The sequence below is a fragment of the Aulonocara stuartgranti genome (assembly GCF_965226115.1).
Source record: "Aulonocara stuartgranti genome assembly, chromosome: 3".
Taxonomy (NCBI): domain Eukaryota; kingdom Metazoa; phylum Chordata; class Actinopteri; order Cichliformes; family Cichlidae; genus Aulonocara; species Aulonocara stuartgranti.
This window is the reverse complement of record NC_138941.1, coordinates 45,727,864-45,745,112: the sequence shown is the minus strand read 5'-3', so window position 1 is coordinate 45,745,112 and position 17,249 is coordinate 45,727,864. Positions and strand designations below refer to the sequence as shown.

The 17,249-nt window shown below is 38.4% G+C and overlaps 2 protein-coding genes across 2 annotated transcripts in view; both read left to right on the top strand.

The window, feature by feature from the left end:
• LOC309703088 (Fc receptor-like protein 5) overlaps window positions 1-17,123 on the top strand; it is a gene marked incomplete at its 3' end in the record, with an annotated part of 94,517 nt that extends 77,394 nt beyond the window's left edge. Inside the window, exons 6-9 of the mRNA XM_082527791.1 lie at window positions 13,324-13,590; window positions 13,702-13,980; window positions 15,204-15,494; window positions 17,119-17,123. Of these exons, the coding sequence (XP_082383917.1) occupies window positions 13,324-13,590; window positions 13,702-13,980; window positions 15,204-15,494; window positions 17,119-17,123 (842 nt within the window). The remainder of the gene's footprint in view (window positions 1-13,323; window positions 13,591-13,701; window positions 13,981-15,203; window positions 15,495-17,118) is intronic.
• On the top strand, window positions 7,921-9,898 carry LOC309698376 (secretory phospholipase A2 receptor-like; the record flags this gene model as incomplete). Its single annotated transcript, XM_082520770.1, has 5 exons — window positions 7,921-8,161; window positions 8,546-8,872; window positions 9,092-9,183; window positions 9,662-9,755; window positions 9,891-9,898. The coding sequence occupies 5 exons, from the start codon at window positions 7,921-7,923 to the stop codon at window positions 9,896-9,898; spliced, it is 762 nt and encodes a 253-aa protein (XP_082376896.1).
• Window positions 17,124-17,249: the final 126 nt, after the last annotated feature.

The following is a 17,249-nucleotide window of genomic DNA, read 5'->3' as shown; positions in this document are numbered from 1 at the left end:
AATGGGTCAAAAGAAGGACTTGACAGGCTCAGAAAAGTCAAAAATTGTCACGGTTCTGGGTTCGTTGGACCCAGTATTTTGAGTTTTTTGTGTTTTGATTTAAGTTTGCATCAGGGATTGTGTTCTTGTTCTCTTGTCGTGTTATGGTGATGATTATGATTTCTATTATTAGAGTTCCATGTTTCTGTTTATCTGGGTTTACGATGTGGGTTTAGTTTCATATGTCATTTCCTGTCTGTCTCTCAGTGTCAGGTCTGCGTCTTGGTGTGGTGTTCTCATTTCCTGTTTTATTGTGAAGGTCTGGGTCTCATGTGAGTGTGTTCAGTTTTACCTCTGTCTCGTCTTGTTGATCATTCCCAGCTGTGTCCACCACCTGTGTGTAATTCCCCTGTGTTTCTCTGGGTGTATTTAAGTCATGTCCTCCGTTATTGTAGTTGCTGGTCCGTCTGTGTTTCCACCCTGCTTCATCTGTGTGTTTCCCTGCAGTCAACCATCATCTGTTTCCGCCCGCTCTCATTCATGTCCAGGTTCGTGTTCTGTAGTTAGTTTGTTCCAGTTTAGTTTAGTCATTGCTCCGTTCGCCGTTTGTCCATTTCCTTTTTGTGTTTAATAAACCACCTTCACACCCTCACGACTGCCTGCGTTTGGATCCTCCTTTATTTTCCACACGGCTCATCTCACTCACCGTGACAAAAATAGTGAGATATCTTGCAGAGGGATGCAGCAGTCTCAAAATTGCAAAGCTTCTGAAGCGTGATCATCGAACAATCAAGCGTTTCATTCAAAATAGTCAACAGGGTCGCAAGAAGCGTGTGGAAAAACCAAGGCACAAAATAACTGCCCATGAACTGAGAAAAGTCAAGCGTGCAGCTGCCAAGATGCCACTTGCCACCAGTTTGGCCATATTTCAGAGCTGCAACATCACTGGAGTGCCCAAAAGCACAAGGTGTGCAATACTCAGAGACATGGCCAAGGTAAGAAAGGCTGAAAGACGACCACCACTGAACAAGACACACAAGCTGAAACGTCAAGACTGGGCCAAGAAATATCTCAAGACTGGTTTTTCTAAGGTTTTATGGACTGATGAAATGAGAGTGAGTCTTGATGGGCCAGATGGATGGGCCCGTGGCTGGATTGGTAAAGGGCAGAGAGCTCCAGTCCGACTCAGACGCCAGCAAGGTGGAGGTGGAGTACTGGTTTGGGCTGGTATCATCAAAGATGAGCTTGTGGGGCCTTTTCGGGTTGAGGATGGAGTCAAGCTCAACTCCCAGTCCTACTGCCAGTTTCTGGAAGACACCTTCTTCAAGCAGTGGTACAGGAAGAAGTCTGCATCCTTCAAGAAAAACATGATTTTCATGCAGGACAATGCTCCATCACAAGTACTCCACAGCGTGGCTGGCAAGAAAGGGTATAAAAGAAGAAAAACTAATGACATGGCCTCCTTGTTCACCTGATCTGAACCCCATTGAGAACCTGTGGTCCATCATCAAATGTGAGATTTACAAGGAGGGAAAACAGTACACCTCTCTGAACAGTGTCTGGGAGGCTGTGGTTGCTGCTGCACGCAATGTTGATGGTGAACAGATCAAAACACTGACAGAATCCATGGATGGCAGGCTTTTGAGTGTCCTTGCAAAGAAAGGTGGCTATATTGGTCGCTGATTTGTTTTTGTTTTCTTTTTGAATGTCAGAAATGTATATTTGTGAATGTGGAGATGTTATATTGGTTTCACTGGTAAAAATAAATAATTGAAATGGGTATATATTTGTTTTTTGTTAAGTTGCCTAATAATTATGCACAGCAATAGTCACCTGCACACACAGATATCCCCCTAAAATAGCTAAAACTAAAAACAAACTAAAAACTACTTCCAAAAACATTCAGCTTTGATATTAATGAGTTTTTTGGGTTCATTGAGAACATGGTTGTTGTTCAATAATAAAATTATTCCTCAAAAATTTAACTTGCCTAATAATTCTGCACTCCCTGTAGAAGTAAAAATGCATGAACTGGTTTTTCATCATCACTCTGAGACAGGATATTTCTAATTTTAGAGATATTGTGCAAATGGAAAGAAAGCATGTCTTACATATTTGTTTAATATGTGCATTGAAGGACATATCCTGGTCAAAAATAACTCCAAGGTTCCTCACAGTGTTACTGGAGGCCAAGGTAAAATCATCCAGAGTAAGAATCTGGTTAGATACCATATATCTAGATTCTCAGGGCTGAGTACAATAACCTCAGTTTTATCTGAATTTAGGAGCATAAAATTAGTGGCCATCCAGGTCTTTATATATTTCAGACATTCCTGCAGTTTAAATAATTGGTCTGTGTTATCTGACTCATCTAGACATGTATACATTGGATAAGCATGTAACACCAACGTGAAGGCTTTAATGCTATAATGTCATGTTAACTGTTTCTGAATCACTTAATGATTTTGCACGAGTGTAATGTTAATGTATAATTGCAGACAGCAAAATATTAAAATGTAATCTTACTTCATTTTCTTAATGTCAGATGCTCCGGTTAGACTAGCCTAATGACTGTCACTGGCTCTTTAAATCTCTTTTGGCACACCTATAACCAAATAAGTTTCTGTGTCTGCATAGTTTCTTTTCATAGTGTGTAAATCAAAAGACCTTCAGATTCACAGGAGGTTTCAGAAGCAAACTGAACCGCATCAGGTACTTGTATATCTATCTTGTATATCTCTGAGTATAAATTATTTATAGATCAACCGTTAACTTTATTTGCTTGTTGGTACTTGTTGCTGTACTGGTTGCAAAATATTTAAATGGTGTATGTGGTGTTGTATGCTGTACTTGAGAAAACTGAGTATTAAGTTGCTGTTTTGCCTTTTTTTTTCTAGACTACTTCTTCTGAACCATGGGTCATAAAACTCTCATTTGTGCAGGTAAATCCAAACAGTAAAAACATTTTTTGTGAAGTAATGATGAAAATAAAAAAGAGTTAACTATGAAATAAATCAAAGCAAACTTTTTAAAGATTTTGTTGAGAATTTAGTCTTATAAACTCACTAAAGAGGGAAAAAGACACAAGATTTCATGAATGAAATAATTTTTTTATTTATTTATTTTTTTAAACTGAGAATAAAAAAACGGTTTCGTGGTAAAGAAGCTGAAAAACTGCATCGAATATCACTAGTGAAAATATTATGAGTGAAAGCTTTTTGAAACTAACAATGATATGGGTCTATAAACATGTTGCAAAACCTAGAAACATCTTTTCAGGGTTGGAACAGGTCATTTCTTGCATGGGTGACATGGTTACAGAGATTTTTATATTCAGTGACTCATTTGTATTGCTTTACATGCAAGTCCACAGTGTCATAGAAACTCAATAACAATGGTAGAGTTTAGCTTGGTGATACAATACGCTACCAAACTTTTGAAACAAACAGTGAGCTTGGTCTATAAACACTGAAATTTTGCAAACTTCATCTTTTCAGAGTTTTAAGAAGCAATTTCTATCACAGTCAGAGAGATCTTTTCATCCAGTGACTCATTTGCATCATTTTACATACAATTCCCACAGTGTCATTGAAACTCCACAAGAATAATAGAGTTTAACTGTGTTATGACAGAGTACAGTGCAATCTAAGGAGTTTGGAAAGAGTCTGGACTTCTTTAAGTTTCTTGACGATGTTTCATCTATCATCTGAGAAGCTTCTTCCATTCTGAGAAGAATTGGTGGAGTGTCCCAGATTTTAAGCCCTATTGGAAGTGTCCCTGACAGGGTCGTGGACCAACTATTGATAAATGCCAAATCACACGAGCCAAGATTTGAAAACAGTATTTAGAGAACTCTAAACACCCCCCATTAAAAAGACATGTCAAGAGACCAAATGTGATATGATTCTCTGCATTTATAACAAATCTAACACCAAGGTTTTTGCAAGCCTAAATAAAAAAACAGTATAAAACAATTTATAGGAAATGTTAAGCTTGCTCAGTTAATTGGTGTCATCGACATCAAAGGAGAGTTATTGTGTGTAATCGTTATAGAAAGATTTAGCCATCCTGTACAAATGGGGAAGAAAGAAGAAGAAAAAAAATGGATGGTAAATTATTGTGTCAAAGTTAGGATTTTTGTAACTTTCCATTTCACAATACATTAGATATGAACAATTATTTTTATTATTCATCTTTACTACCTACTGCATCATTGAATAATGAATTACTTAGGAATTTAGTTAGGTGATTCAAAGCCTATATGTCAAGTTATGTGTTCAGTTTTAAATTAATTAATTATCATACATGTGTAAAACAATTGTTACTCTTTTTACTCTTTCTGTAACTTCATAGAAAATGACAAAAAAGATGATATATTTATACATTCAGTTTGGATATATCATCAACTGAATATGGCAGTATTCAGTAGATGAGTGCTAGTCATTCTTCTTTGGTTTGCAGGAATTTTCATAATGCATTTGATGACCACCACCAGAACTGCACTGCTTTTAGCAGGGTCCACTATAACAGGTAAACAAGCATGCACTGCAGTAGCTCAATCAGTGTTTTGTTTAGTTTTTTTCATCCATCCAGCCATCCATCCATTTTCTTCTGCTTGTCCGGGGCCGGGTTGTGGGGGCAGCAGCCCAAGCAGAGAAGCCCAGATCTCCCTCTCCCCAGCCAACTCCTCCAGCTTGTCCGGGGGAACACCAAGGCGTTCCCAGGCAAGCCGAGAGATTAAATCTCTCCAGCGTGTCCTGGGTCTGCCCCGGGGCCTCCTCCCTGTGGGACATGCCCGGAACACCTCATCCAGGAGGCGCCTAGGAGGCATCCTTGTCAAGTGCCCGAACCACCTCAACTGGCTCCTTTCGATGTGAAGGAGCAGCGGCTCTACTCTGGGCCCCTCCTGAAAGGTCAAACTTCTTACCCTATCTCTAAGGAAGATGCAAGCCACCCTTTGGAGGAAACCCATTTCCACTGCTTGCATCCGCGATCTTGTTCTTTTGGTCACTACTCACAGCTTGTGACCATAGGTGAGGGCAGGGACGTAGATCGACTGATAAGTTGAGAGTTTCATCTTTACACTCAGCCCTGTCTTCACCACAACAGACTGGTATAGTGTCCGCATCACTGTCGATCTCCCACCCCCTTCTCCCGTCACTTGTGAACAAGACCCGGAGGTACTTAAACTCCTCCACTTGGGACAGGAACTCGTCCCTGACCCGGAGTGGGCACTGGCGGGGCACTGGCGGAGCACCCACCAGGAACGAGTCTGGTCTGTTCCACACTCGTGTGTGGGAGGAGTTTGGAGAGGCCGTGGAAAAAGACTTTCGTACTGCCTCAAAGAGATTCTGGCAAATAGTCAGGCAACTCAGGAGGGGAAAGCGGTGCTCTACCTGCACTGTGTATTTTGCAGGTGGAGCGCTGCTGACTTTGACTGAGAAAATTTTCGGGCGCTGGAAGGAATACTTCAAGGACCTCCTTAATCCCACTGACACATCTTCCGTGGAGGAAGCAGAGTCTGGGGATGAAGGGGATGACCCACCAATCTCTGGGGGTGAGGTCACTGAAGTAGTTAAGCAACTTCTTGGTTGCAGATCCCCTGGGGTGGATGAGTTCCACCCCAAGTTCCTTAATGCTCTGGATGTTGTGGGGCTGTCTTGGTTGACACTCCTCTACAGTGTTGCGTGGGAATCAGGGGCAGTACCCCTTGATTGGCAGACCGGGTTGGTGGTTCCCATCTTTAAAGGGAAGCCCAGCTATTAAGACATTCTTGCGCTAAAATATGTACTGTGCTTTCAATAACACATATGTGGTATTAAAATACACCAAATGTTTTCCTTTTAAGCACATTTGACATAAAACCGATTTACCAGTAGGCCGCCATTGTTATTTACTTCTCAATGCACTCTGGGTAACCTTTCCAGTTTGAACCAGAGCAACCCGAGAGAGAGAATGAAAATAGTCAACTGCACTTAGTTTAGATGAAGATGAAAACAATCCGTCACACGAGGACGAAAGAGTGAGGGAAAATTACTGGTGTCTATGCGGCTACTGCTTGCCAATGACAACGGCGACTGAGAAGGTTTGTTGTAAAGCACCAAAACTTTTTGAAGCCGTATGTCTTAATCCAGATGTTCTTTGGGCAGCCCTTGTTAGCCTCCATGACCAGTATCCAGTCTTTAAGTGATAACCTGATGAATCCTGTTTCTGGGCCCTAAGTATTCTCATTTAATAAGAGTGTTGTGTTTTCAACATATTTTAATGCTTTGTATCTTGTTCGATTTAATCTCAACAAGCCCCTAAAAACAGTCAGTGATCACTGTCGGCTTCTCACAGTTTTTATTACTTCTAATCATTTTAAAGCTCAGTTTTTAAACCCTTACGATGTAACTGCACAATAGCTTGTCGCGCTGGCGATCACGTAGCACATCATTATATACCAGCTTGCCCAACTTCAGTAACCCTACAAACGTCGCTGCTTTTTACTTTCCTGCCATCATTTATGTTGGAAGTGATAGCAGAGCTGTACATTTTAATTTGTTTAATAAATCTCTCAGTCAGAACATGGTATATTATATTTAGATAGAAGCTAGCGAGCCTGGATGTTACACTTAATTAACAATCAAACTTAATTGTTACACCTGGCAGAGCAGCCACACTGACCAGTTTATTACAAATTAACAATTTTAGACAGTTTTAGAACTGTCAGCAATGCTGCAGCGATCATTTGACTTTTGCAGCAGAGTTTGGGCACAGGCATGGCTAATAATGTCAGACTCAAATACCGGATAGTGCGGGTCTACCAAGTCGTCACCAGGTCACTAATAGGCAAGTTAATTAATACGGTTACTACACTATAAAAAACAAAACAGGGTAGCTGAATGAGAGCACCTATACAGCCGACAACCAATACACGTCATCATCCCAGAATACGTTGTGTGCGAAAAAACATGGCCTCTCCCATGGCTCCAAAATAGTTTTAAACAACAAACATTTGATGAATAACAAAAAAATTGTAGTTATTCTTATGTTATCTCTTATGTATGTTTTTATGTAGGGGACATAATTTGTAACATATATAGAGTAACTTTTCATAATAGTCGTGGTTTGCTTTAAGAAAGGGGACCGGAGGGTGTGTTCCAACTACAGGGGAATCACACTCCTCAACCTCTCTGGGAAAGTCTATGCCAGGGTGCTGGAGAGGAGAGTCCGTCTGTTAGTTTTGTCAAATACATTTTTATATTTTTTTTGAGCAATGATAAACCCAGCTGGATTTTACTAAAACTGAGGAGATTTTTTGGTGATTGTAATGACAGTGCATTGTCATACTTAAAAGGAAAACTAAAAGTAGACAAAAGTAGTAAGATCAGCATAATCTAATAATTTCCAGTTTTTTGTTTTGTTTTTGTTTTTCAAGCCAAGAGGACACGGTTGGGTTTCGAGCCATATCTGAACTGAATTCTTGGCCAGCATTTATTGCAGATCTGTTTCTGACTGAATATTCCTGAGACCTTGACGTGTTTATCAGATTTGCCAACCAATTAATATTTTAAAGTTGCAGACGTTTTTCATCTCTTAAAACCAGCTTGTTTCTTAAATTCCTTATTTCATGTTTCTTGATTTCACGAGACAGATTATTCATTGGAACAAACTCACTGAAAAAAATGTATTTTAGAATAAAACAGTTATGAGATGGGAAACAAAATATATTTTTGGTTGGTAGGTTTAACTTGAGTAATCAGATGTGTATTTATGCATGAGAAAGTTGATGCTCTTTGGTGATGCAGTTTGTCTGTTTTTAATTGAAGAAAGAAAGGCTAATCTGCTGTTTTTTTTTAAGTGCTTCAGCAGTATCACTTCATCAATAAATCCCTGACCTGGTATGAGGCTCAGAGCTTCTGCAGATTAAAGTACACCGACTTAGCCACCATAAATAACATGGATGATGAAAACCAGCTGATCAACACACTGGACGTGACATCATCATGGATTGGACTTTACAATGGACAGACCAACAGGTGGCTTTGGTCTGATGGCAGTGGTGTAATGAGCTTCACCCAATGGAGCCCTGGTGAACCAAGCAACTCTGGAGGAGTTGAGGCATGTGGAGAGATGTATGATAACGGCCTCTGGAATGATGCGCCATGTGACGTAACCAAAGCTTATGTGTGTTATGAAAGTGAGTAAATGACACAATGATCTTTAAAGCAAATGTAAACTGATGCAATTACATACAGTGATTAAGTTGAAATAAAACCTTCAGGATTTTGATATGAATTATTTAATGGTGAAGATAAATATAAATTTATATTTCTTATATCTAAAACAAAGAAAGAAAAATCATTAGCTGGGTAGCACACAAAATGATAGCCCAGGTGTGATTCTTTTAAATGTGTGCACATATATGAATCAATACACAATTACAATGGTTTAAGGCATTTAGCCACACTTTGGCCCTCCTAAATGTTAATCTGGCTCTAAAAATCTTACCTGATTTCTACTTTTCTTGGAAGAAAAAAGATGTCTAACTTCCTTTTATTCCTCTCTCCTTGTATGTTTTTAGTTCAGCAGGATGGCAGCAAGAAGTATGTGGTTTACACACAGGGACAAACCTGGCCAAACAGTCAAGATCTGTGCAGGCAGAAGCACACTGATCTGGCATGTGTGCATACAGCACAGGAAAATTTAGCGATTGCTTCAGTTACAAACGCAGTGTGGTTCGGTCTGTTTAAAGATTCCTGGTACTGGTCAGATGGAACAAAGACCTCCTTCAGGTACTGGAAAAGAGGCGGAAGTTATAGTGGAAAATGCGTTTCTGTGGAAGGATCACAGCAGGGACGCTGGGTACCAGCTGACTGTAACCAGAAAGCAACATTCATGTGTCAAGGAGGTAAGTTCCTGAAATACAAAAGCAATAAGTCATTTCTTGGAAAAAGTGTGATGTCAAAACTCGGATAGAAAAATAATAATATTCATAATAAGGATCGCAATCAACACAACGCTCAGATGAACCAAAACAACTTTCTTCTTCCTTTCCTAGATGTAAGAGCATTCATCAAGACAGTCTTAATAATGGCTGAGATTATATTTCTGTGTTTGTATTCTGCAGGTCTCAAGCTAAAGAAGATGGTCATAAAGATGAAGGTGCAGTCTGATGTGGATCTCACTGACTCTACTACTTCCAGCCTATTCCTACAGAAGGTACAAACATAGCTTCAAGGGTCCACCAGGGGAAACTGGTTATACTGCAAGAGTTCATAAAATTACAGTAAACAGAACATCAACCAAAAACTACCTACAGAAAAAAATAATACCAGTATGCAAAAAGTCTTGAGTAGAGTCAAAAATATAAAAAGAGTAATATTTTCAGTGAAGCACATCTGAAGCACTTTGTTATTTATGACATCATGAACTCATCCCTGAAGTCTAGCAAGACTGTCAATTCTATTTTTATACATAATACATTATGGTCTGTGTGCATTTGTTTTTGAAAGTAATAGAAACTAAATAAAAATATTTAAATTCAACACTTAAGTATCTCCTCAAAGTCCAACTGATGATTTAAAAATGGTTTAATTATTATAGTTATCTTAATGTTACACAGAGAGGTATGAAGCTGTGTGCTAAATCTGGAGAGTATGTCAAACAATTCTTTTCTTTGATTGTATTTTTCTTTTAGTTGGAAACAATCCTGAGAGATCAAGGGGTGACTGATGTCCAGCTTAAATATAAACGTGTATTTCAACCTCAGTTGAAGACCACTGAGAACGCAGGTACGAGAGGCCTCCGTACAGGGAGCATCTATCATGCTAACCTTAATTCGAAACATACCAATCATTTTGTAAAAAGTAATTTAGTAAAAGAACAAACAAACAATCAGTGAAAAGGTTTTTTTCCTCTCTTTACAGGATGCTGAGAGCAGAAGTGCCAATGTCGTTTTACTGCAACATTAGTGGTTATAGTGGTTTGTAGAGCTGATGGATGGAAACAGATTATTTAAAGATTGTTGCGTTCCCCAGCAAATTTATTTACCCTATACTTGTGTAGTTCATAACAGCTGATGTATATTCTAACCTAAGTTATTAAGTAAATTAAACTTTTACTTACTTTAAGAGTGTAATTAAAACAGTAGATCTTGTCCTCATTTTCCCCCTAAGGTTTTTGGTCATAATATTGTAACTATGGGTGGGAAGAAGAACCTATGCAATATAACATTAAATATTGTAATAATATGAACTCAAAATCAAAGTGCTAATAATAGATGCAAATCACTTTCAAGCTTTGAAAACTTTGCATTACAGTGCTTTGGACATGGCATCTAAGTACTTTATTTTGAAAAGACTTTCAATTTTTAAAAAACAATTGTGTGAAGAAAAATTTTTTCTGCTTCTTTCAGTCAGTAGAAAAAAAAAACATATTTATAGCTGCAACCAGACTGCTCCATTACTTTGTAGTGACTCTGATGTTTTCATTTGGTCACCATATTGTTATACGATAGCCATCTCTCCTAATCTGTGTTTATGGAGGCATGTGTTCTGTCTACAATAAAATAACTCTCTGAATGTTGAACCTTCTTATCCAGTGTTTTTCTGTTGTATTTATCCCCCCTTGCCTCACAGCACAGGTCTGAGAGAGATCATTTTTAAAACTAACAGTCTGAGATCACCCGGACAGGTAGAATCTCAGCCATGATTGTATTGTATTGTATTGTATTGATAAATTGTATTGAGCCATGATAAAACCTTTCCCATAACTCTGGTAAGATGTTTTAGTCTATCCCCCAAAAAATACAGTCATCCACAGTGGCTTCATGTGTCTGGCCCGTCGGTGTGTGGGAGCTGAGTCTTCAGTCCTGCAGAGAATACATGCAGGAAGAGATGGAACTTCATTTTTATGGGCACACAATCGGCCAATCACATGCAAAGACTGAGATCACACCATTATGTGAAAGAAGGGCAGACGTTCTGAAGACGGTGGTACAGGCCAGGTATGCAGAGAGACGGGGAGCCGCATTTAAATGCAAGCGTGTCAGAAAAAGTAACAAGTGAACACATAAAATGAGCAGCATCTGACTACATTTCACTGATGTTGGAGACTGCAAAGCTGAATGCAGGATTTATAAAATTATGAGATGGATAATGTGATACGCATTTTTATTTTTTAGCCATTTTCCATTGTGGAGAATAAAAGGTTTCAAACTTTTCCAGGCTTTAAACCTCATACGTTCTCCCTATTAGCAGTGAATGCATAAAAACAAGGCTTTTATGAAAACACTGAATAAAAAATTTCTTCTTGAAAAAGACTAAATGTACAGTTCAGTATTGAATATTACATAAAATAAACTATGTACAAAGTGTCTTTGAATGGCAGAGATGCAGAAATGTGTGCATGTAACACAGAGGTATTGCTCGTGTCTGCGTGCATAAATGAGTCACTGGCCTGAATGTGGCATGAAGCCATTTATAATTCTTACTCAATTTGATCTGCTGCTCACCACAAATAAGCAAGTAGAAAAAAATTTTGGACTTTTATTTATATTTTCACAGGTTTTACACTTTTTCCTACTGATAAAAACTTCCCGTATGATCATTCATACTACACAAAGTAATTATGAAATAAACAATTAACTTGTAGAACCAAAATGTTCCCGGTATTTGAGGCAAGAGGGAGTATGTTATGTTATGTGAAGGTGCAGCCAGAGCTCTGTTCTTGTTGTGTTTCTGGGTGTAAAATAAAGGACTTCACATTTAACTTTAACTTGTGATCTACTCATAAAAAATCTGCCTAACATGTCTCTGCAGCAGCAGGAGACAATAAACATGTGACAGTATGTTGTGGTCAGATCTTCTTGCTTTGTCTGTGTAAAAGGAAGGAAGCAAAAACTTATAAAAAGTGTTTGTGGTCTTCACAGCTCTTTGGTATCTGCTGTGCTGCTGCTTCACTCTCTCTCTTTATAGAAAGTTGTAGAAGTTTTCAGACGTGTCACTGCTGGATGTGAGGATGGGAGCCACTTTGCTCTGTGAGCTGGGCCTATTCTGTGAGTACATCACTGACTCCTATTGTTTGATTCATACTGATCCATAAACATGTTTTAGTAAGAAGAACAGAGCATCAGTCGTTTGTACCATTTCAGGTCATGTGATCAGACGACTCTCATATTTTGTTACCAACATGGTTGTTTGTAGACTGGATTAGATTTTAGTGCACTGACTCAGATCAGAGTGGAGCTGCTTTAGTTTATCTAACAAAGGTTTGTTTAGTTTGATAATGTCTGAAGTCTCTGTCTTTATTGTAGCGCTCTGTACGCTCCTCTGCACTGGACACGCTCAAGGTGACTGAACAGTTTTCACTTTATTTTATTGACTTCTTTTTATTCATTTAGTAAAGATTCATCTTAGCCTACTGCATCAGTTTTAAGCACTTTCTGGTTTTGCTCATTTTTGCAACACATTTATAATTTTTATGAACATGTTGCTTCTTGACTAAAGAAAATGTTTCAATGTTTCAGATTGTTAACGGTGTGGTTGTGTTGGATTCTAGATGCTGTGCTAACGATTGAACCCAACTGGTCCAGTTTTTTCATTGGAGAGTTCATTGTCTTCAAATGTGACATGAATGAAGGAAAAGACACTGACTGGAAATATATAATCAAGAAGGATGGTCAAGAATTTATCAGCTACAGTGATTACAAAAACCACAGATTAAAATGTACAATTACAGGTCACAGTGTTGAATATCAGTGCTCTGGTCACAGGACGAGCAACAGTTATACAAAGAACAGTAATACTGTCTCTATAACTGTATTAGGTAAGTCCTCAGTGACCAACAGCATAAATTTATGATCCTGTACATTTAAATGTTGTCACATCAGAGGTAATGAGCAGACCCAAACTCTTCCAAATAAAGACAGTGAGTTTATTTACAGTGATAAATAGTGACAAAATAATATGCAAATCCCAGTGTTGTGCCAAAAAGTGGTTGTTTTTCAAGTATCTTTATAACTCTGTGTTATTGTGCTTACATTATAACCAATCCGGTCCTTTATGTCCACTTCGTCAGGCAGGACAATGGAAAAACAGTTATATTCTGTTTATTTAGAGATATACACCCTGCCTCTGTTACCATGTTGAGAAAGACAGCAAAAAATCAAAGAGCAGAAAATATGATGAAGAAGAATTTTGAAGATTTTCCTGCAAGTAGCAGGTTTTAGTCGAATTTCCCAGAGGAACCCACCCGAGGGATTAATAAAGTTCTATCTTATCTCTTATCTGTTTTATGACATTAACACATGCTTCTTTTTTTTTAATGAATGGATCTGTTTTTCTTTAATTTTTATAACAGCAGATAAACCCAGGGCCACACTGACAGCAGGAACAACAATCATATCAGTAGGGGGCAGTGTGACACTGACCTGCTCTGTGCAGAGCTCTGATGGATGGAAATATGAGTGGTTCAGACGAACCCAAAGAATCTCTGAACTTCAAATCAGAGATCAACAAAACAGAGATATCAGAGTATCTCAAGGAGGAATCTACAGCTGCAGAGGAACAAGAGGAAACCCAGCTTACTACACTGATAGAAGTGATGATGTCACCATTGAGAAAACCTGTGAGTTTAGTATGAAATATACATTCACTCATGATTATCAAATGATGCTAAGGTTCCTCTGTTGATTTCATGTTTCTATTTTTTATCTTAACTGTTAATATGTTTGAACAGTTTCCAATAAAGTTGTTGTAAAACAACAACCCAACTGGCCTCAGATATTCAGAGGTGAGACGATCACTCTGACATGTGAGGTGCAGGAAGGAGGTGAAACCACCGAGTGGGAATATAAATGGAGAGGACCCAGGACACTCAAAGTGTGGACACGCAATAATGATGTGACATTCAGAGTTTCTGAGTCCAGCAGTGGAGACTACATGTGTAAGAGTCGATGCAGAGATGACTCATATTCTTCAACAGAGTGGAGTGAAGCCTTCACATTGTCAGCATCAAGTAAGTCATGTTTGTTGTGTGAGCCCAGGATGAATTCAATGGTCTACAAAGGATGTTACATTGTTACATTGTTACAAAGAGCTACAGCTGATAGTAGCTCATTGTTGGCAGTTTGTCACCACTTTGTCTCCTGAACTTTCAGCTGGTATAGGGACAGCAATGCTGACCTGCTGCTCCATAACCTGAGTACAATAATGATATAAATAATGATTAAAAAAAAAGTTTTTTGTAAGTAGGGAGGCAGATTTGGTTTGTGTGTGTGCATGTGTGTGTATACATGTTTAGACATCTTTGTAAAGACAAAAAATTGGCATGCTACTATATTTGTGGGGACCAAGAGTCCATTGTGGGGACAAAATGCTCGTCCCTGCAAGTTTGAAGGTATTTCTAAGACTCAAAATGTGGTTTTAGTGTCAGGGTTACAATTAGGTTATGGTTAGGTTTAGGCTAAGGTTCAGGATTAGGCCTTCAATTTTTCAATTAGATGTCCTCACTAAGATATGACAATGAGTGTGTGTGTCTGTTCCTGTCTATCTATCATTGTGAGGACCGAAATCTGCATCCTACTATACATGTGAGGACCAACAGTCATTTGTGAGGACACACACCTGAAGGCTGAAAATGTGGTTTTAGTGTCAGGGTTACAATTAGGTTATGGTTAGGTTTAGGCTAAGGATCAAGGTTAGGGATTAATTTTTAATGGTTATGGTTAGGGTAAGGGGTTAGGGCAAACATTATGTCAATGAAGGTCCTCACTAAGACAGCTGAACGAGCGTGTGTTTGTGTGTCTTGTGTAAATGTTGATACTAAGGTAAAAAAAAGTGTAATGTGATCTGCAGGAAGTTACAGCGAGATGAGCAGGATTTTCTTTTCCTCTTACAGGAAGGCAAGTGTTGATTTCTTCTCATGATGCAGGACGAAGTTGTCTAGCCAAAGTAAACTGTTGCAGTCTGTAAATGAAAAAAGCATCAAAATGAAACTATGTAAAAGGCATTACAGCTATGTATTAGAGGAATGAGTGTGTGAGAGGCGATGACATCAGTGTTAACAGTTTGGGCCATTGCACTATGTTGCACATACTCACACTGTTACAATTTGGTAATTGGAGGAGGAAGACCAGAAGAAAAATGCAAAATGAAGGCACATAACATCAGGGTAGTGTAATCCTGGCCTGTGTGTGGTGTAATATCTATTTTATTTCTGTCTTTGTTTAAACTCAACAGCAGATCACCCAAAGGCCCAAATAACTATTGATGTGAGAGACATTCCAGTAGGGGGCAGTGTGACCCTTAGCTGCTCAGTGAACTCATCATCTGGATGGAAATTCTACTGGTACAGAGATGTAAACTCATCTGAACCTCTGACCACACAAGATGCTGTTCAGATGCAGATGCAGTTCCCTTCAGTAGGACAAATCAGTGTCTCACAGGAAGGACTCTACAGGTGCAGAGGAGGAAGAGGACACCCAGTCTACTACACAGAGTACAGTGATCCACTCATCATTGATGAAAATGGTGAGCTTTTCATCAGTGAGTGTCATAGAAAGACAAAATGTAGAAAAGTTTTTTATTTTCAGTTTTATGCCTGGATCAGTGATTCACAGTTTTTGAGATATTGCAACACATTTGGCCTCAAATATGCAGACTAGTCAAGATAATAATCAGATGTGAGATCCTGGAGAAGACACTGAGTGGGAGTGTGAAGGGAGAAAGTTAGTGTCAGTTTTGCAAAGAACAAAAGGAAGCTGATATTTCACCCCTTTGTGCTTACACTGTGCTTATAAACACTAAACACTAAAATAGCAGCTTTAAAAATGCTTCTGTTCACAAGGACGATGGCATTTTACAGTAATATAATGCAGTGGATAAGGAGCGGGACTAGAACTAGATTCTGAATGTAACATAAAGATTGGCCTGAGTGATGTCAAACTGAAGTATTTCACTCAGGTGTGTTGAAGACTGTAGAGAACTTTTCATTCTGAGGAAAAGTTTCAAGATGGTAGCAGTTAATGTGCCTTTTTTTTTTTTTTTTTTTTTTTACAACAGATATGCTCGATCCTGAAAGCTCTTCATTTGTTGTTCTGATGATCTTTAGACTAATGTTCGTTTTCATGTTCCTCCTGTTCTTGTTGTATTGCTGCACAAAGTCAAATGGTGAGTTGTTTTTCTTCTGATATTAAATATTTTACTTTTTAAGTACAGTACTGTGCACAGGTCATGAGCCATCCCTCATTTCTTAATATTTTGCTAAGAAAATGGGAAACAGTTGCAGTAATCTACTGAAACATGTAAACATAAATGGAAATCTAGCAAATAAAATAAAAACAATGTGGATAAATAACAACTAAGAAGTCAGATGTTTTCCAAATGTTATTTCATGGTGGATCAAACTCTGACGGTCCTTTTCTGTTCATAATTCATCAATTTTAACAAGATCTCCAACAATGTCAAATTTGTATTCATCGTGTCATCAGAGCCATTCCCACTGATTTTCAGCCCAGTTCTTTTGACATTTGGTGGACCTCAGCCTTTTCTTTGTTTTTCTTCCTTAATTCTTCGCAGCCACCCTTCCACTGAGACCATTTCTGATGAGGCTTCATTGAACAGTAAAAGATTCAGCTGAAGGTTCAGATGCATCATCAGGTGCTGTGTCAGGTCTTTGCTGCATATAAAGAGATGAAGGGTGGCTGAAGACTTTTGCACCACACAGATGCAGCATGTGGCCCTAAAGTGGAAACAGCTATGTATAATAGATGACCATGTAAAAGCAAATGCCTTTTTAAAAGTTTCTAATAAAGGTTTTGCGGATGAGGGTCAGCCTGGATGAAAACCAGGCTGAGTTATGGACTCCTCTTGTCTTCACAGTTAGTTTTTCCATCAAGTTTAAACTATTCTGATGCTTTTTGTAACACAACTGTACTGATTACATCTGCTGCAGCTCTGACACTGTTGAATTAAACAAAGCCAAGTTAATAATATTTAATTTAAATGTGTTTAAGTTAGTATCACAGACATCAGGTGACCTGCAGGTGATCATTGTGTCTATGAGTCAGAGTTCGTGATACACTTTTATTAATTTAAAGTAGTTGTAGAAGCTTTGTGGTTATCATTAAAATCAATGTTAACATTTTTTTTTCAGGTTGACCGGAAGTTAATTATCCATCCTGGGATTCAGCTCAAAGTCATTAACAAAAAAACATGAGTACACAAAAAAAGTGATAATAAACATGAAAATAATAATTATGATCACTAATAATGACAGAGGCTGTT